The sequence below is a fragment of the Procambarus clarkii genome, chromosome 67 (assembly GCF_040958095.1).
Source record: "Procambarus clarkii isolate CNS0578487 chromosome 67, FALCON_Pclarkii_2.0, whole genome shotgun sequence".
Taxonomy (NCBI): domain Eukaryota; kingdom Metazoa; phylum Arthropoda; class Malacostraca; order Decapoda; family Cambaridae; genus Procambarus; species Procambarus clarkii.
Genome location: NC_091216.1, coordinates 19,387,017 through 19,408,755, shown reverse-complemented (window position 1 = coordinate 19,408,755; position 21,739 = coordinate 19,387,017). Strand labels below are relative to the sequence as shown.

The 21,739-nt window shown below is 43.4% G+C and overlaps 1 protein-coding gene across 21 annotated transcripts in view; it reads left to right on the top strand.

The window, feature by feature from the left end:
* LOC123767758 (choline-phosphate cytidylyltransferase B) overlaps nt 1–21,739 on the top strand; it is a 664,019-nt gene that overhangs the window by 592,661 nt on the left and 49,619 nt on the right. For 5 of the 21 annotated variants that reach the window (XM_045757747.2, XM_045757743.2, XM_045757742.2 and 2 more), the window contains exons 1-2: nt 12,752–12,879; nt 16,380–16,504. In XM_045757747.2, the coding sequence (XP_045613703.1) occupies nt 12,762–12,879; nt 16,380–16,504 (243 nt within the window). In that variant the 5' untranslated portion in view covers nt 12,752–12,761. The other 16 variants (XM_069310680.1, XM_069310675.1, XM_045757741.2 and 13 more) reach the window with 11 other exon arrangements.

Sequence of the window (21,739 nt, the reverse complement as noted above, 5' to 3'; positions counted from 1 at the left end):
TCAAGGTAGATGACGCAGTTAAGTCTTAGCGTGGCATTAGCACCTGTATCTGTTTTTCCCGACACCTGCCACGCCCCCCCCCCCCCTCCGGCACCTGTATGCCCCCCAGTACCTGTTCATCCCCTTCCCTCCGGGCTCCTGTTCATCCCTCCCCCCATAATTATAATTTATAGCATTGTACTCCTTCTGAAGATATCGTTACTGTATCACCTGCGAAGGTGAGCTTGTCTCTTACCTGGACACGATAACCCATGCCGTCTTCTCTTACCACAAAATAAAGACGCTGCTTTCTTCGAGTGCAAAATGTTCAATGCTGTAGGAAAAAATGAGTCCTTCTGTTTGTGACATTAGTCACTCAGTTTGTTACTTCATAGTTAATATCTCCCACTAGCCTAACCTAACCTAAGGTAGGGAGTAGATAATAGCACTAATTACGTTAAGTGGTTTAGAAGTGACTACCACCAGGGAACCACTTCCTCTCTGAGGACAAGTTGCTGGAATACAAGTCCCGGTAGTACAGCCGGGCTCATTCTCGACTCACAATCGGGAATTCCTGGTTCGAATCAAGTGCTGGACAGAAATGGCTGGGCGCGTTTCCTATCACCTAATGCATCTGTTCACCTAGCAGTAAATTGGTAAACCCAGAAGGTAGCCAGCTTGTTGTTGGGTTGCATCCTGGGGGAGGGGAGTATCAGTAATTAGACCTAGGAGGGACCTCGATACCAGTTCACATACTGGCTGCCTGTCCCCCCCTCCCTCCCCCCCCCCCCCCCACACACACACACACAAAGAATTAATTCAAAATGTCAATGGTTGTCGGTGGAGATAACGGAGGTTAATTTTTATTCACTGGGAATATGACTGTCGTCTCGGTTTTGAGTATTGGTGTGATGAAATGTGTTCTGGGACTCCGGCTTCGTTGCTGCTGCAGCGTGTGTTCTGGGGATATGTAAATGTTTTTGGACGCTTCCCGTTGCTTCCTGTTTGGTACTTTGTGAAGGACTTACCGTCTGTGCTCCAACTTTGGGAAGGTTATGCGTAGGGAGGCCTTACTGAACATCTCAACTTGTTAAATAATCAGATAGTTTATATGGCCTCTTACATGTACAGCAGTAAATAGCCTAATTTCTGAAATACTTCTAACTTTGATATGAATACCGTGAAGTAGGGTGGCGTTGCCGCTGGGCGCTGTATTCCGGGAGAGAACTCAGCAGTGTGAGGCAGCACAGCTTCAGCAGCCGCTGGAAGAGTGCACCAAGAACACTTACAATCACTGCCTTGTGATTCACACCAAACTTACACAATTACGTTTCTACTAGTTGCTTTACTGTTGCATATGACGTGGAAATAGTCTCATGAAGCGTCTGCGTCGTTTAACTCGGACTCTGAAGCAACTTTTCAAGCAATTGTTACAGAGGAGATAATTAATTTAGCAGAGCCTGGGCACTTGGTAGTGGGCGAGTCCCCAGCGTCTCTCGAGTCAGACAAATGGTAAAACTTGTCAGAACTTCTCAGAGGATGGGCATGCATTTTCATCTCACGCCACACTTGAAATACTCGCCAAGACTTGGGTCACTTCAGGACTTAAAACCTGGGATTCTGAGTATTCCTTAAGTTGGTGAAGGAAATATTGTAGTGGAGGAATACACGCAGCGATAGACACTGAACAATTAGATAACATTAATATTTTAGTTTTTCTACACAGGTGGTTACTGGGGTAGACGACTTCTGACGCCTGTTAGCAACCTTTGAGTTTTACCTTCCCATAGCTTATGTTTAGTCTTGCTCTACTAGTTCTCCCTGGAATACGACTTGCTAATCTGTTTATGACCATCTCCACAATTACTGTTGGGTGAACAGTTCAGCCGAACTGTTAAGGATTGTTGGTCAGTCAGTCCTTAACTGTTCACCCACTAGTAGTTATAATTGGGTACCCAGTTGTTAACGGATTGTCAGGTCGTGTTCCAGGGAAATCATCTAGTGGGTACGGCTTATATGAACTGTGTGACGGGATTGCTGTCAGTCAGCCTGCTGACACGAATCAGAAATCCTCTGCTCCTGTACCCACCTTGGCCAGGGCTCGAACCAAGATCTAGTCGCTGGTCGGGCGAGTGTGCTGTCACTACGCCACAAGAATGAGTTATTTCTTATATAAATTACACCGGTTTTGCTTTTTACAGAATCACAAAGTTTATGTTCTAGGGGTATTTTTAAACAAGTTGTCTGTCCTTTAGAGCAGTCGGCTCACAACCGAATAGTTCCGGGTTCGGTCCCAGGACAGGCCGAGACGTTTCTTTACATCTTATAAATTGTCATCCACACTTCCATGTAAATAAACACTCCACTCACGTGGGCTGTATGGGTCTCGAACCGTGGACCCCACGCTTGTGAGGCCGACGCCTTATCAACTCGGCTATCATTGAGCAGTCTTAAACAGGTAAGTTTCCACTAGCAGCATCCTGCGGCCAAACTGAAATTTTCAACTTTCCCTGACTACTGCTACTACTACTGAAGCCCAAAGGAATTACTGAGAAATTAAACAATCTGGTTTTGCCGCATTCTTCGCTAAAATCATCAGCCTCCTCAAATGGTGCAGTTTAAACATAGGATACAATCCACATAAAATTAGCATTACTTAATTTTCAATTAATATTTTTCTTATCTGATCCCAACTATAGCTGCCATATATACCAAGTGCTTCTTATAGCTTTCCATTCACTTGCACTATCGGAGCCGCAGAAACTCACCACCACCACCGGAGATCCGACAGACCACTGGAACATTATCTAACACAGTGAACAGTTACAAACCCAATAAGATTTCAGCTTAGATTCAACAGAGCAGAAGTTGTTAAACACATATGGCAAAATCTTACTGAAGCGACCATACGAGTAATAAATACTCATACTCCGCCCAAGTAAAACAGAAACAAGCAACACTTAGTGGGCCAGCCAGAGGCTTAGGGCCGGCACAGGAATATCCCTGGAAAAAAATAAAAAAAAAAAACACCGGAGAGGAAGACTGGAGATCGACGGACCAGGCTACGAACACCCACAATAAGAGAGGGTCCCAGAGACACCACTGGTATCCAACTGGGAACTTCAACCTCTCCTGGGGTATCACTTGAGTCTGCTGGTATTAGGCGATCTACATGCCAGTCATGTCAATTGCAAATGTTTAATGTTATTGCAAATTATAATAATTTAAGTAAATTGTTAATTAAATGTTATTTCCACACTTATTGTAATTTGAAATTTTGCTTTCTATAGCAATCAGCAAGCTTAATGGCATCCTATTTTTCTTGAACATCGCTGTCACCAAGAAAGGTAATGAAAATCTTGCTCTTCTCAAAGCTGTCACACTCGAAACAATTGCCTCCTCCATCGAGAATTTATGATCTCACGAGCACTGTGTCTACACCGACGGCTCAGTCCAATCTTCTTCTGGACGGACTGCAGCAGCATGTAGGTTTTATATAAAAAATATTTGCACACAGACTGTCAGTGTCAGGTTAAACAAATGGCTGACCTCCACACAAGCAGAACTAGCAGCATTACAACTAGCTATCAGTACATTAAAAAACATTGGAGGAGGAATAATATTTTGTGATTTAAAGTCTGCTCTTCAAGCAATCGAAAACTTATCCTGGAAGATCGACAGCAAGAACCTAAAGTTCGTTCAGATGACCTAATTGCTGCACAGAGCAAAAGGTCTCGAATCTCCTTTGTATGGATACCTTCACACAAAAATATGACCCATCATAATGAGACAGACATTGCAGCCAAATTAGCGTGTAACAAAGATGAAGTTGAATTAGATCTAGGTATCCCCATCTCTGCTATCAAAACTATATTGGTCCAAACACTTAGGTCTTATAGGAAAGAAATTACTGACTCCCAACGACCTGAAAGCACTAGTATAAAAAGCTATGATTTGTTCAGATCTGAAACCTATATCTATGGGCAGCACAAAACGTCCACCAGACTGTGCGACACAGTGGTTGCCAGGATCAGGCTGGGTTACCGTTACCTGTGGCAGGTGGCTGCAGGTGACAGATCTCCCAATCCTGAGCACTCCAGGTGCAAACTCTGTGAGCAGGAACTGTGGCATGATCTCCCGCACTACATCACCGAATGCCCAGTTATTAAACCTTTCAGACCAGTTGGCATGAGGTACCTGGAGCTTTGCAATTACTTTATTCACTCGTGTTATTGAAGATATCCTCATATTGCACCCAAAATTTGCCAGTGCAGGCTACTGAACATATGGCCCAGTATGACTAACCATCCTGCGAGATGGGGACTTTTAGTACCACTGCTGCCTTATTCACTCTTGTGTTGATGATATCCTCAAAATGCACCCGGAGTCTGCCAGTGCAGACTACTTATCACATGCCTCTGTATGACTAACCATCCTGTGTGATGGGGATTTTTAGCATCACGTAGTTAGCTTTTTGACACACTGTACTCCTAATCATATAGTCTAGGGCAGCTGCACAAATGCAGATGTTCCTAATATATTAATAAAAGAAAGTGTAATCAAACGAAAATGGTTGACATTTTAGCACGAGTTGATAAAACAATTATATTGCCTTATCGAATTTCAGTGCTGTCCTCTGTACCGTAGTTGGTGTCCTCTCTGTACCGCATATAGTTCGTGTGTTCTCAAGTTACTCTGTGGTACAGATGCGTTTCCGGATAATTATACAGTAATGCTTTCAGGCACATAGTGGGTCATGTGTCCACACAAGGTATCATTCATCTTGAGGAGCACAGCTTGTCTCCCAAGGTGGAATCCAGTTACTCAAAAATATAGTCTTGAGCTATACTTTCTGACCCCCCCCCCCTCTCCCCGCCCCGTGGCGAGAGGGGGTCAAAGTCAAGGTTGGAGAAAAGCCAAGTGACCAAACATTGGCTGGTTCAATAGTCTACTAATGCTTTATGGCGTTAAGTTCACTCTCACGAGGTTTGTGGGGTTATTGACCTTCTCCAGGATGCAACCCACAACAGTTGCGCTCTGGTACCTATTGACTACTAAGTGAATAGAGGCATCAGGTGTAAGGGGAAACGTGGCCAACCATCATGCCCTGCCCGAGAATCGAACACGAGTTCAATCGGTTGTGAGTCGATTGCGATAACCACTGCGGTACAATGAACTTTAAATGTTACCGGACAGTGCCCTATAGGGTACGCTACGTGAGGCTATGTTGAGTGTATCCTGTTTCCTGTGTGATAACTAAGCCCTGACCAACCGGTTTAGGATATCTCCTACTCACGTATTGTTTCAATGAATGAACGAAATGGTGGTATATATTTTATAAATCATTTATATGTTTACGAGCGAGATTAAATTAATTACATACGATGCCTTTATGTAAAGACCATGCTGTGAGTATTTTATTAATCTGTCGAAATGAATACTAAGTGAATATGTAATTATTGTTTCAAGTAACCTGCCTACAATTTACGGTAAACTTGTAAAATAAATGATGTTAAAGTAGTGACCCTCGGAGATTTTGGCGCAGTATCCAACTTCAATGGATTATTCAATAAGTTTGCCGAGCGTGTATTAAGCTGCTGATCACATTGTTTTGGGATCCTTGCCAGTGTAAACACAAGCTGCGAGGCAACATGAACGTCAGACTATACCGACTAGCTACGTTGGGCTATACCGACTAGCTACGTCAGGCTACACCGACTAGCTACGTCAGGCTATACCGACTAGCTACGTCAGGCTACACCACCTAGCTACGTCAGGCTACACCACCTAGCTACGTCAGGCTACACCACCTAGCTACGTCAGGCTACACCACCTAGTTACGTCAGGCTATACCACCTAGCTACGTCAGGCTACACCACCTAGCTACGTCAGGCTATACCACCTAGCTGGTAACGTCGTTCCCCCAGTCTTGCCTGCACACTGGGGAACGACATCCGCCGCTGCCCCGGATGCAAATATGCCAGGAGGCAAACGGGAGTCCCCGTAATATTCAATCATCGGACCCGAGATGCAATAACATGAGCTGGGACGGTTGGGTAAGGTGGCTCACCTTTTCCTATAACCACCCCACTTCTTTACAGGCAGAGACGACGCTATTGTTCATACGCGGTTACTAGCTAGCAATGTCAGACTATACCACTAAGCTAGCAATGTCAGGTTATACCGCCTAGCTAGTAACGTCAGCTAGGCTATACCACCAATCTAGTAACGTCAGCTAGGCTATACCGCCAAGCTAGTAACGTCAGCTAAGCTATACAACCAAGCTAGTAACGTCAGGCTATATATAATATCGCCTAGCTTATAGCAACGTTAGATGAATTATACCGCCTAGTTTCCATCGTATCTATAACATCTAGATCATACTGTTTAGCAAATAACATCAGACTATACTGTTTTGCCAACTGCGTCAGAACATTATTGCCAAGCCAACACTAACAAGCTATGCAGCCTAGTCATCAGGCGATCAGAACTCAAGGTTGACTCAGCTGTAATTCCAGTCTGCAGCCAAAATTCTACTGAAACCAATGAAGTCAATCTTGACTAACTCTGGGTCATTGAGAACGGAAATGATGTTTAAATTTGTTGATTAGTTCTAGTTTTCATCCAAGACAACTCTTAAAGTGGTTTTGTTTCATTATTATTATTATTATTATTATTATTATTATTATTATTATTATTATTATTATTACGATTTTTTTGCCATCAATTCCATTGGATTATGCAGCCCACACGAGGGAAACTTATCAAAACATGAAGCAGCTTTTGATGTAAATACACTATGACCCACATCAGTGGTAGCTCTATGGCGATCTGAAGGTTGATTGATGCTCTTTTTTTTATTATTATTTTTTACCACAGACGTGGCCACACATTTTCAATGCTAACCAGCATATATACATTTTCTTCTGTCCTCCATGGACAGGGTTAGAGATGTGTTAAACATATAGCTCTGGGTTTACATATCTTAGAGACTGCAGCTTTGGTTTTAAATAGGAAGACTTTGTTATTGTATAGTACACTTATGGTGTTTTAAAACAATGATGAACAGCAAATATAACATCCCGTCCTCTCAGGCGTTCACAGCGCCAGAGAACTAATCTACAAAATTTCCCGAACCTAACCTAACCGGGGACCTACTAATAGAAATCGGGACATTATGTCAATTTTGTGAACGTTATGAAATTTTAGTACATATGTTTTTCGCCTTAGGGGATTTATACGTCAAAATGCTATGTACTCTTCCAGCGGACGACTTGATATCATGACAGTATGGAACCTGGGGATGGATTAGGAGCCGAGCGGACAGCACACTGGACTTGTGATCCTGTGGTCCCGGGTTCAATCCCGGGCGCCGGCGAGAAACAATGGCAGAGTTTCTTTCACCCTATGCCCCTGCTACCTAGCAGTAAAATAGGTACCTGGGTGTTAGTAAGCTGTCACGGGCTGCTTCCTGGGGGAGGAGGTATGGTCGAGGACCGGGCCGCGGGGACACTAAAAAAAGCCCCGAAATCATCTCGAGATAACCTCAAGATATAACCCTATAAATTACTTTTTGGGCATAATCATGTTTATTATGTAATACAAGTTACATATGTAAATTTTATATGAACATTTAAACAAACTGGAGATAACTAAAAAAATACCTAAGTATAAACGCTGACAGACTGCATAATTTAATTAATTTATGAGGGCACTTCAACTTATACAGACAGCGCCTCCCGCTGTATGACATTCTTTCTGCAGTCCCCGTGGCGAAGTGGTAAAGCACTCGCCCCGCGCTTTGGCCTGGGTTCCTATCCTGACCGGGGAGGATTGACTGGGCGCCAGTCCTTAACTGTAGCCTCTGTTCACCCAGCAGTGAATGGGCTGGTTGTTAAACGATTTGGCGGGTCGTATTCCGGGGACAAATTAAGATTAAGAACCTGCCCGAAACGCCATGCGTGCTATAGTGGCTGTACAAGAATGTAAGAACTCTGTTTATATATAAATAAAATAACAAAAGTGGTTCAACACCACCATATGTCATATATATTCCTGGATGACATTGTGGGTCAAGTCAATTGTCCCTCTCTAACCTATGGTTTAATTATTACGTATATACCACTATATAGCTGTATTTTATAGCCTATTGGTGGTACCATTATGTTAATGGTTCTCACAAATGATAAGTATATATAGAGAGAGAGAGATAAATGTAGGTTCAGAAATATACAAGGTCAAAATTTACAAAGACAAGGGTCGGAATTCAGCGTGCGTGTGAGGCTGCGAGTGTTCCACTTGGCTACAATGGTCTGCCTCATTTATGTTTGCGCATTTTTTTAAAGCTTTCCTCGTATACAGACGGCGGCTTTTCATGAACAAGTCCACAAGGGTCGTGACGAGGATTCGAACCTACGTCCGAGAGCATCCCAGACGCTTTTTTAAGTTGAAAAGTTTCACTTATGGTGGTTGGTTGTGATATTTTAATATATGTAATTTCCGTTGGATAATACTTCTACTTTCGGTCAGTCAATGTTAAGTACTTTGTCATTAATTCTGGCCATGAATTGGATGGGTGACCAATTAGGTGAATAAACCAATTAATTAGCTTGGAATTCTGTCTTCGAGGACTCGGCAATATATCATAAATCCATCCAATTATTCTTAAAGACTTTTTTTCCCAGATAAATTTTGAATTTGGAAAAAAATTCTTGGCATATATAGCTTCGGCAGGTAGCTATATATAAGCTACCTGCCGAAGCTATAGATATAAGCCATTCTATAGAATTAAATTGTTACCCACTCCTGTGAATAAATTATTATTATTATTATTATTATTATTATTATTATATTATTATTAATATTATTAATAATAATAATAATATTATTATTTTTATTACCCTGTGGGTGTATAAACATGTTGTCTGCCCTATATTTTCTATGAAAGAGAGAGAGAGAGAGAGAGAGAGAGAGAGAGAGAGAGAGAGAGAGAGAGAGAGAGAGAGAGAGAGAGAGAGAGAGTCCAAGATATGTTAGATATTAAGTCACTGCACATTCTCTCTTGTGTCTTATACATATATAAAACACTGAACTGTAATGCCAATCCTGACCTCAAAAGCTTCATTGAAGGTTGTAACAGAACCCATGAGCACCACACCAGGAATAAATACAGTTTTGATATTCCTAGAGTACGACTTAATCAAACTAGAAATGCTCTACAAATCAAGGGACCCAGAATGTGGAATGACCTTCCCAACCATGTTAAAGACTGTACCTCTCTCAACCAGTTTAAGATAAAAACTAAACACTACCTAATAAATTCCCTGTAACCCACCTCACTCCTTTATTGTCAACCCATGTCTGTTATTTTATTTTATTATTATTATTTTTTTTTTTTTAATCAACACTGTTTGTCAACCTATTGTATTTGTGCTGCTTTTTCAGTCATGTTCCCCCTTTTTTTATCTTTATTTGTATTTGTTTTCAACATTTTTTATTCTTTATGCTCAATTAGTAATAAGTTCTAGTTATTAATGTTTTTCTTGCCCGAAACGCATTGCGTAATAGTGGCTTTAGGCATTGTATGTACTAGCTCTATCTATATATCAATCCATTAATGTAACATCACTTGTATGTATGTACCTTACCTGAATAAACATATTTATTTATTTATTTATTTATAGAGAGAGAGAGAGAGAGAGAGAGAGAGAGAGAGAGAGAGAGAGAGGAGGGGGGGGGGGGGTGAGCAGACCGGCCCGGAGGTTATAAAGGTATGGAGCCTCCAGAGAACCTCTCAGCCAATTCAGTAGCATTATCGTGGCCGCGTCAGATATAACTCCATCCACCTCTGGAACTATCTATCTATCCATTTAATTATCTATATATTTATCTCTTCATCAAACTCTCCATACATTTATCTATCCGTCCTTCTGTCTACCAATCTATCCATCCATCTATCTACTGTCTCTCTCATATATATATATATATATATATATATATATATATATATATATATATATATATATATATATATATATATATATATATATATCACACAATTATATACATATATAATATTTAGATTTGTTTAATAGTTATAGCACAGTATTAAGATTTGTGTGACCCAGTGCCGACAGGATTATAAAAGTAACAAATGTATAAAACTTGATTTTATAAATGTACATTAAAAAACATTATTATGTTATTCTAAAATAAATATATATAGTAGTGTTGATCAGTGGCACTGCCTCAAAAACAATACGTGGCACCTCAGGTTAGAAACGTTTGCATCGATTTTTGACACTGTGGGGAGTAGTTTGATGGATGACAGAATACAACTGTGACAAGTGAAGGTGGAAGGTGCAGGTGTGGTGGGTGTAGAGACGGGAGGAGAGCCTACAGGTGTGGGGAGTGTAGAGACGGGAGGAGAGCCTACAGGTGTGGGGAGTGTAAAGGCGGGAGGAGAGCCTACAGGTGTGGGGAGTGTAGAGGCGGGAGGAGAGCCTACAGGTGTGGGGAGTGTAGAGGCGGGAGGAGAGCCTACAGGTGTGGGGGTTGTGTAGAGGCGGGAGAAGAGCCTACAGGTGTGGGATTGTGTAGAGGCGGGAGGAGAACCTACAGGTGTAGGGGTGTAGAGGCGGCTGGAGGAGCCTACAGGTGTAGGGTGCAGGGGTGTAGAGGCGGGAAGAGAGCCTACAGGTGTGGGGTGGGAGGTGTAGAGACGGGAAGAGAGCCTACAGGTGTGTGTGGAGAAGAGAGCCTACAGGTGTGGGGGTGAGTGAAGAGACGAGAGGTTAGCCTACAGGTATATGTGCGTGTAGAGGCGGGAGGAGAGAGTACAGGTCTGGGGGAGGTGTAGAGGCGGGAGGAGAGCCTACAGGTGTGGGGTGGGTGGGTGTAGAGGCGGGAGGAGAGCCTACAGGTGTGGGGTGGGTGGGTGTAGAGCTGGGAGAAGAGCCTACATGTGTAGGGTGGGTGGGTGTAGAGGCGGGAGGAGAGCCTACATGTGTGGGGTGGGTGGGTGTAGAGGTGGGGGGAGAGCCTACAGGTGTGGGGTGGGTGGGTGTAGAGGCGGGAGGAGAGCCTACATGTGTGGAGTGGGTGGGTGTAGAGGTGGGGGGAGAGCCTACAGGTGTGGGGTGGGTGGGTGTAGAGGTGGGGAAGAGCCTACAGGTGTGGGGTGGGTGGGTGTAGAGGCGGGAGGAGAGCCTACAGGTGTGGGGTGGGTGGGTGTAGAGGTGGGGGGAGAGCCTACAGGTGTGGGGTGGGTGGGTGTAGAGCCTACAGGCGTGGGTGGGTGGGTGTAGAGGCGGGAGGAGAGCCTACAGGTGTGGGTGGGTGTAGAGGCGTGAGGAGAGCCTACAGGTGTGGGGTGGGTGGATGTAGAGGCGGGTGGAGAGCCTACAGGTGTGGGGGGTGGGTGGGAGTAGAGGCGGGAGGAGAGCCTACAGGTGTGGGGTGGGTGGGTGTAGAGGCGGGAGGAGAGCCTACAGGTGTGGGGTGGGTGGGTGTAGAGGCGGGAGGAGAGCCTACAGGTGTGGGGGTGGAGGTGTAGAAGTGGGAGGAGAACCTACAGGTGTGGGGTGGGTGGGTGTAGAGGCGGGAGGAGAGCCTACAGGTGTGGGGTGGGTGGGTGTAGAAGCGGGAGGAGAGCCTACAGGTGTGGGGGTGGAGGTGTAGAGGTGGGAGGAGAGCCTACAGGTGTGGGGTGGGTGGGTGTAGAGGCGGGAGGAGAGCCTACAGGTGTGGGGTGGGTGGGTGTAGAGGCGGGAGGAGAGCCTACAGGTGTGGGGTGGGTGGGTGTAGAGGCGGGAGGAGAGCCTACAGGTGTGGGGTGGGTGGGTGTAGAGGCGGGAGGAGAGCCTACAGGTGTGGGGTGGGTGGGTGTAGAGGCGGGAGGAGAGCCTACAGGTGTGGGGTGGGTGGGTGTAGAGGCGGGAGGAGAGCCTACAGGTGTGGGTGGGTGGGTGTAGAGGCGGGAGGAGAGCCTACAGGTGTGTGGGTGGGTGTAGAGGCGGGAGGAGAGCCTACAGGTGTGGGTGGGTGGGTGTAGAGGCGGGAGGAGAGCCTACAGGTGTGGGGGTGGAGGTGTAGAGGTGGGAGGAGAGCCTACAGGTGTGGGGGTGGAGGTGTAGAGGCGGGAGGAGAGCCTATAGGTGTAGGGGTGGAGGTGTAGAGGCGGGAGGAGAGCCTACAGGTGTGGGTGGGTGGGTGTAGAGGCGGGAGGAGAGCCTACAGGTGTGTGGGTGGGTGTAGAGGCGGGAGGAGAGCCTACAGGTGTGGGTGGGTGGGTGTAGAGGTGGGAGGAGAGCCTACAGGTGTGGGGGTGGAGGTGTAGAGGTGGGAGGAGAGCCTACAGGTGTGGGGGTGGAGGTGTAGAGGCGGGAGGAGAGCCTATAGGTGTAGGGGTGGAGGTGTAGAGGCGGGAGGAGAGCCTATAGGTGTAGGGGTGGAGGTGTAGAGGCGGGAGGAGAGCCTACATGTGTGGGGTGGGTGGGTGTAGAGGCGGGAGGAGAGCCTACATGTGTGGGGTGGGTGGGTGTAGAGGCGGGAGGAGAGCCTACAGGTGTGTGGGCGGGCCATCAGTGAGGGCGGCCGGCCAGCGCCCTCTGCCTCAGCTGACTCTCACGTCAGTTGTTAATGGCGTCTGCTGCTGCTCTCTCCTCCAGGCCCGAAGGTGAGCCTGGCCGCCGGGTGTGTGGCTCCGAAGGCAAGTACTTCACCCCCTCGGTGGACCCCCCGGGTGGGAGGGGGTGTGGTGAGCAGTGACAGGTGTGTGGAAGATGAGTGTGTGCAGATGTGACGGGCCGGTGTACGGGGGTTCAGTGACGGTGGCACCCACAGTGGGCGGCGGTGTGTGTGTGACAGTGACAGTACGGAGCAGTAACTACCCTGGGGCAGGTAACTAACTACCCTGGGGCAGGTAACTACCCTGGGGCAGGTAACACCTGAAGGGGGGGGGGGAGGCAGGTGGTACGGTACACACATGCATGTGAATACCGACTCACCTGGCCCCCAGAAGGCCCGTGACCCCATACCGGTAGTTGTTAAAGCTGTGCCTCTGGCTTAGGTTAAGTACGCAGTGAATTAAAAGCAATTCGTGTTGTGTGTGTGTGTGTGTAAACTTTGTCTGACATAGTTAATGTGACGTAGTTTATGTTGGTGCTCTTAACTCTGTACAGAGTTGGTCAAGAGCTACATCCCCCATATGTCAGGAAATTGACAGTGGATACACTCGTTTATCCACTACTATAACATTGGATGGATTATGACGTTATCTTTTTAAGAACATAAGAATGGAGGAAGTAATTGCAACGCTGTAGGTTCCTCATACTTGTAAGTTGAACGACAGGATATTCAATAATGTGATGTTGAATCAAGAACATGACCTAATTCTGCTGACAGTTTACACCTGGAGTGCTCAGGCTTGGTAGATGTGTCATCTGCACATACCTGCCACAGGTGATGCTAGGCTAACCTGATCATGGTAATTACTGTGTTACAGATTACCATACTGTGCTGCCCATATGGCAGAAGGTTTTGCCCATAGCTTTCTGTCGATTCATTAGGGTAAGAACTCTTGTGTATGTGTCCCCGTGGTGTAGTGGTTAAGACACTCGCCTGACGCTTAGCGAGCGCTTTGGCCTGGGTTCGTATCCTGGCCGGGGAGGATTTACTGGGCGTCAATCCTTAACTGTAGCCTGTTTACCCAACAGTAAAATGGGTACCTGGTTGTTAAACAATTTGGTGGGTCGTATTCCGGGGGACATAAGATTAAAAACTTGCCCAAAATGCTGCACGTGTTAGTGGCTGTACAAGAATGTAAGAACTGTTGTATATAAATAAATAAAATAGAATAAGTGTCATATGGAATGTACAATATTTCCTCTTCAGTCTTATAAAGCATAGTAACTCAGAATTTTTTAAATATATTTTCTCCTGTTTTTGGACTTTCATAATTCAGTATTAGCATAGGCTTAGTTACTTAATGAGATTAGGGTAATGCATGGTTTTTATATACTCAGGTGGATATAATTAATTAATTTACAGTCTCCGTGGTGTAGTGGTAAGACACTCGCCAGGCGTTCCGCGAGCGCTTTGTCATGGGTTCGTATCCTGGCCGGGGAGGATTTACTGGGCGCAATTTCTTAACTGTAGCCTCTGTTTAACGCAACAGTAAAATGTGTACTTGGATGAAAAAACGATTCTTCGCGGCAGGGGATCGTATTCCAGGGACCTGCCCGAAACGCTACGCGTACTAGTGGCTGTACATGAATGTAACAACTCTTGTATATATCTCAAAAAAAAAAAAAAAAAAAAATTATGAAAGACCTGAAACCTGTGTACATACAGTATATACCTTAGGCTTGTATCGAGACCCCCTAAGGTCGAATTACTGACCCTTTCCCAGGATGCAACCCCACAACAGTTGTCTAGGCCAACTTCCTGGTCCCTTTTATTAGGTGTAAGGTGAAATATGAATGAGACATTAGGTGAAAAATATGTGCAACCATTTCTGTCCTGCCTAGGAACTGAACCTAGGATCCTTGATTGTGAATCGAGAGCAATGGAAACTGTAGTTTTGACATTCAAAATATTATCAGTGATGAATAGGTACTGTTAAAGAAAATGTCTGCCTGTCTGTCCTAAGTTGGAGGCCAGATGCTTGGGACTAACCTCACCCAACTTTGCAGGGGGAAGGGGGGGGGGAATGATCTGGGGTATAGGACAGACATAGGCTGTTTGGGGTTATATGGGGTTGGTGCTTCCTATCACCTAATGCACCTGTTCACCTAGAAGCAAATAAATACCTAAACGTTAGTCAGCTTGTTAAGGGAATGCATCCTGGGGTAGGTCAGTAAATTGACCTGGAGGGGGGGGGGTAACTCAATTTAAGCCATACATATATACACACTATCTATGTATATATACACTGGCTGCCTGTCCCCCACCATAATGAATCATTTAACTACAATATTAAGTTAAGTACTTTAAAAAATATTGGTCTTTAACCCCCCTCTTCTTCCACCTTTGCAATTTTCATGAAGTCTAAAATGAAATCACAAATGTATTTTTTTCATATACAAGTCTTTACATAATTGTAAAGCCACTAGCATGCATAGTGTTTTGGGCAGGTCCTTAATATTAATTTTCCCCGGAATACAACCCGACAAATTTTTTAACAACCAGATACCCATTCGCTGCTGGGAGAACAGAGGCGTTCAATTAAGGATTGGCCCCCAGTCAATCCTCCCCGACCAGGATATGAACCCAGGCCAAATCGTTTCCAAAGCATGAGGCAAGTGTGTTACCACTGTGTCACGGGGACTGCAGTTTTCCATAGTGTTCCCCATTTTTTCATGATTTGCTGGAAAATGATGAACTGAATTCATTTGGGTTAGTGACAAAAATTGTAGGGAAGATGGTTACAGTGATGGAGGGACAGGTAAGATGAGGGGAGTGGGGGGACAAAGAGATGATGAGGGAAGAGAAGAAGTGGAAGAAGTAAAATGTGGGGATAAGAGGAAGGGGATAGAGGGGTGGGAAGGAGAAAGGAGAGGAGGGGGTCGTGGTAAGAAGGTGGGAGAGAGGGACAGGGGGAAGAGGGAGTGAAAGGGGGGGGGAGAGGAGGGGTGAAATGGGGAGAGTGGAATAGGAGAGGGGAGGTGGGGAAGAGGCAGACTGACCTGGACAGTCTACCTCTAATATGTCTATGAGTTGCCCTCTATACATACTGTAGATATAAAAGGAATTGTGAGTGTGTGTTTGAGGATAGAGGTCAGACAGGGAAGAAGAAAGGGAGGAAAAGAGAATAGGGAGGGAGGAGGAAGGGGGATAAGATGGATAATTGGGGAGACGGGAAGGAAAATTGAAGAGGGGGGCATTTATACCTTACAACATCAATTCCTTATTTTTTTATACTACTACTTTAAGTAGGATTAAAAATATATAAGATGATATAAGTAAAAGGTTTGCTGTCAGTTTGTAGTGGTCTGCATACAGTAATTGCTAATAATTTAAAGCATATATACATTCTAGTCGATTGTGAACTTGCCAATACAGCAGAGGTCTCGCTTCTTGCAGGTCAGCAAGTCGGCAATCGATCCCAGATGGTCCAAGTCACTGGGGCCCTATTCCTTCCCCCTGTCATATCCTAGAACGTTGTCCTCATATTCCTTCCAAGTGCTGTATAATCATACTGGTCTTGCTCTTTTTTCCTCATAATTACCTTATCCCCTGTATTGTGTTCCTTTGACTATTTCATATACAGTATAACTCAAGGAATGCCATGTAGATTGAAAGCTTACTAATAAAACCTTAGGAATGCTGATATTTGTCATTTTTTTTGTAAATATGTAAAACAACAAAAAGTATTTTATTTTTTATTTTTTTTTTTGCAGGCACCAATCAGTATGAAATGAGTGGGTTATCGAGGAAACGTAGTCATGCGGAGACACTGATGTCAACCGTAGATGAAAAGAAAGAGTATAACCTCTCATTATTTACACCACCACTGAAGAAACCAGTAAGTTACCCAAATTATATTTTATTACTGGCTGCCGAATCTGACAGTTTCAAGAACTTATTAAGTGTTAGTATCCAGTAACTTGAATAATAGTTTGTTTGAACACTTCAAGATGCAGTTGGTTCTCAGAGCTTAAAAACTACTATTTCTGAGTCATCACATTTGGTCGCTCTCTAAAGCAAGAATCCACTGTCTCGGAGAGGATTCACAAAACGTCCAGCACTGATGCCTCGAGGATCTCTTCAAATGTCTCTGTAGGTTCATATAAAGTGCTAGAAAAGCACAGGAAAAACTTCAGTTCTCCTTATAATGGCAATCAGAGGTATTGTTGGTGATATTTTATTTGTGAGCTAGTTGTCATGTCAAAGACAAGGATAATATACAGGAGTACCTCGGTTTACGAATTTAATCTGTTCCTGGAGACGGTTTGTAACCCGAAAGTTCATAAACCGAAGTGATTTTCCCCATAAGAAATAATGGAAATGAATTGATCATTCTGGACTCCCCCCAAATTTTCCCCATAAGAAATAATGGAAATGAATTGATCATTCTGGACTCCCCCCAAAAATTAACTTCAAGTAAATTTTATACCCAATTCACCCAAATTTTCACCACAAAAGTATGTACTGGTTATTACTTACCTTTACTGATGACTCCTGTTGGCGTATGGAAGATGGTAAGGAGGGGGAGGGAGGAGGAGAGGTGTTAATATTTTAAGGGGATTCCCCTTCCATTATAACATCAGGCAGTGAGGACTTCTGGGGTGCACTCTCTGGCGCGTTTTGCCTGCATACCACTTGGACCTACTTCTGGCTCGCTGCATGATTGTCTCATTGTTTTTCTTGAAGATTGTCAATTGAGTCAGACTTCATACTGTATGAGCCATGCATAATCTATCTTACATTGAATGGCAGGAATTTCTATTGTATGTTGTTTTTGAAGATATTTCATATGTAGATTATTAACCAATTAATTTAAAAAATACAGAAAATAATATTCGAGTACAGTATATAACAAAATTTGTGAGCACCCATGGTCATATCAGATGGGTTAATATATTCGTGACTACAGTCTTATTCACTGTGGGCATTTAGTGAATCAGGTAACTCCCAAGATGCAACTTAAAATGGTAGACTAGCTTCCAGGTACCTATTAACTGCTAGTTGAACAGACATATTAATCGAAAGGAAATATGCCCAAACGTTTCATCTTGCACAGGAATTAAAACTAGAACCTTTTGGTTGTAAACCAACTGCACTGACCACCATTCTGCAAATTGTTGGCAAAAGACTGTAGAATGGTAATCAGTGAAGCATAATTGGCAGAAATGCATCAACATTCTTAGCAACACATTGTAAGATGCGTCCTACTGTGTGACCTCCTGGTATTCATGCACACACACAGTAACTTGGTTGGCTCAATCTGTTACCAGAAACAGCAAGGATGCAAGGTATTTTGTGTAGGTGCAAATGCCACACTCTTTCCTGGATGATTACTCATAAGTGTGCCATATTTCTCGAGCAGCTGATGAACCCAATCATGGGAAAACATGTAATATTGGCTCCTCTCTAGTGTTGAACCTATACATATTATAGGTATTTTACAGAACTAGTCTGCTTATTAACCTTGTCAATTGTTAATAAGCACATGTAAGTATTCCATTATAATCAAGAATTGTAACAGGTTTCTTCACCAGTGAGCCATCAGACTGTATGGTTGATTTTTCTAGAATAGGCAAGGTTTCCGTGTTAAAATAAGGGGAGTAATTTCACTTATCTTGCCAAATCATAATTGTATAAAAATTCTCCTGACATTAGCAATAGTTTTGCATCACAATTTAACTTTCCCATATATTTTGGCATTTCTTGTAACACACAGACAGTACCACTGAGGCTGAGTGGACAGCACACTGGACATGTAATCCTGTGGCCCAGGGTTCAATTCCCGGCGCCGGCGAGAAACAATGGGCAAAGTTTCTTTCACCCTAATGCACCTGTTACCTAGCAGTAAATAGGTACCTGGAAGTTAAGCAGCTGTTATGGGCTGCTTCCTGGGGGTGTCTGTGAGTGAAAAAAAAATTAGTTAGTAGTTAGTAACAGTCTTCATTGGGGCCTCATAGCCTGGTGGATAGCGCACAGGACTCGTAATTCTGTGGCGCGGGTTCGATTCCCGCACGAGGCAGAAACAAATGGGCAAAGTTTCTTTCACCCTGAATGCCCCTGTTACCTAGCAGTAAATAGGTACCTGGGTGTTAGTCAGCTGTCACGGGCTGCTTCCTGGGGGTGGAGGCCTGGTCGAGGACCGGGCCGCGGGGACACTAAAGCCCCGAAATCATCTCAAGATAACCTCAAGATAACCTCAAGTTGAGAGGCAGGCCGAAAGAACAGAGCTCAACCCCCGTAAACACACCTAGGTGAATACTTGATGCAATATAATGTTCCAACAAATGTACACTCGCAGAAGGACTTGTATGTCATTGTCTGTATAGAGAATATGTCCCTTCTCTAAGTAATGTCCAAAGCTGCTTCAAAACTGTGCCAAAAGAGCTGAGGGGGCCCATAAGCTAGATATCGACTAGTGTTCCTGTGTATAAAATTAAGTTAGAAAAATGCCAGTGTTGCAATTTGCACAAAATCAACAGTGTAACGTCAAACCAGGGATGTTTAGTCTTAATGCACTGTTTGAAAATTGTAAGTCCCTTGTACCATCTCGTACAAGGGACGAGATGTGTGCAGCTCGTGTGTGCTCATTTTTTTTTTAAATCATGATATACAGCCTAAATTTATCTTTATGAACAAGACCTGGTCTGATTTTCCATATTCTATAGGCCTTGTTTGGATTCAAATTTTGTCTGCAAAATGTAAGAATCTGAAAATCAAAAGAAACCTATCACATGATACATTTTCCAGATATAGACGTTTCAGTTAGTAGGTCTTTATATATATGAAGATCAATACGACATTTGCCTTCTTCCAGCAACTGGGCAATTCTCCCAACATAAGTCACTCTCACTTTAATAAGTCACTCCCAAGTGACTTATTAAAGATCATTGCCAGAGGCACGCTGAGGGCCTGCTCTGCTTCTTTTAGTATCCACGGTGATACTTTGTCTGGTCCAACTGCTTTAGTTGCATCCAGTGTTGTCAACTGTTTCATTACCTCCCCTGCTGTCACCTCTCTATCTGATAGTCTTTCATCTAGGGTAATCCCTTCTAACAATGGGAGCTGCTCAGGCTCGGTAGTGAACACTCCATGGAAACTGGCATTCCTTGCCTCGCAGATTTCCTTGTCACTTTCAGTATATGCCCCCCTCTGTTTTCCTTGGTCTTGTCACTTGGTCGTTCTCCGACATTTTTCTTCTTATATGGCTGTGTAGTAACTTAGGTTGCTTTTTCGCTTTGATCGCAATATCTCTCTCATAGTCCCTTTCCACTGTTAGTCTTATGGTAATGTAATCGTTCCTAGCTCTGTTGCATCTGATCCTGTTGTCCTCTGTCCTTTGTCTTCTGTACTTCCTTCACTCCCGCCTGCTGGCCATTTTTGCTTCTTGACACTGTCTATTAAACCATGGGTTATTATATTCCCTCTTATTTTTTTCCTTTTACTGTTGGTATAAATCTCTCGTCGGCCTCCTGGCATTTCTGTATGACTAGGTCTATCATATCTTGGACTGTTTTTCCTCTAATTTCTTCCTCCCACTGCACTTCTCCCAGATAGTCCCTTATCCTCCTATAGTCCCCTTTCCTGTAGTCAACTCTCCTTTCCCAGACCTCTTGTCCCATGGTCACAAGTTTGAATTCCATCATGTAGTCAAAGACTAGGACACAATGGTCACTGGCCCCTAGAGGTATTTCATGCTCCAAATTCTCGATGTCTTCTACGTTCTGGGTGAAAATCAGGTCTAATAGGCTCGGTGCATCTCCTCTTAACCTTGTGTCTTCCCTCACATGTTCTGTTAGGAAATTTCTGTCTATAACATCTGCTAACTTTGCTCCCCACGTTTCGTCCCCTCCATGGGGATTCCTTGATTCCTAATTTATCTCCATGATTTAGCTCCCCCATGATCAGCAGCTTCGCTCTCATTCTGTGGGCTAGTGTTGCTGCCTTCTGCAGTTCATCTATGCATACCTTGTTGTTGTTGTCATACTCCTGCCTGGGTCTTCTACTGTTTGGAGGAGGATTATAGATTACCAAGATCACACAATCTGTGTGTGTGTGTATATTTATTTATTTATTTATTTACTTATTTATTTTATTTTATTTTTTATTTTATTTATTTTATTTTATTTATTTTATTTATTTTATTTATTTTGTTTTTGTTTTTGTTTTTGTTTTTGTTTGTTTATTTATTTGTTTGTTTGTTTGTTTGTTTATTTGTTTATTTATTTATTTATTATATTTATTTATTTATTTATTTATTTATTTATTTATTTATTTATTTATTTATTTATTTATTTATTTATTTATTTATTTATTTATTTATTTATTTAGTTCCACATCTATAGACAATGAGGCCAATTCATCATCACTATTGACTGAGCAATCAATTAGTATTAAGGGATTCGGTATTCAGTTCAGTAATATTATTATTTTCATAAGAGGCAAAGGCAGCGCCACACATGTAATTGATGATAGGATGATGGACATGGACTTTCCATGATGGCTGGTGTGGTTCCGAGGTGGGCCGGATTTTTTTTTAATCGGGCACACCTCAGTGTGTCCCATTCTAAAATATATATACATGTGCCTAATAGCCAGAACCACACCTCTTAGCCTAATATGCAAGGTCTGATTTGCCTAACAAGCCAAATAATTGGCATTTCATTGCATTCACTGCTGGTTTTATTTATTTTGAGAATTTAACTTTTGGATCTTGTAAAACTGCCACAAATTTATAAGCATTTTTATCCTAACAATTTAAATTTGGGTACATCCTTATACTGTACTATACTCGATGCTTCTATATCTACTTCAGCAGCAGTATTAAGAAATATTTGTCATTGATATTTTATTACTTTCCAGCAAATGTGGGCAATTTTGGGAGAGATTAAGTGCACCCTTAAATTATCATTCCCTTGTTGAAAGTTACCTGTAAAATTTTACCTGTAAAATCGGTATGCAGTATAATGCTTGTTACTGTAGCCTACCAGAATTCTATGTGGGAAAATTGGAAAAGTTTGCATTAAACATATACAGTACTGGTACTGTACTATACCAGTGTAGTGTTATTTACTAA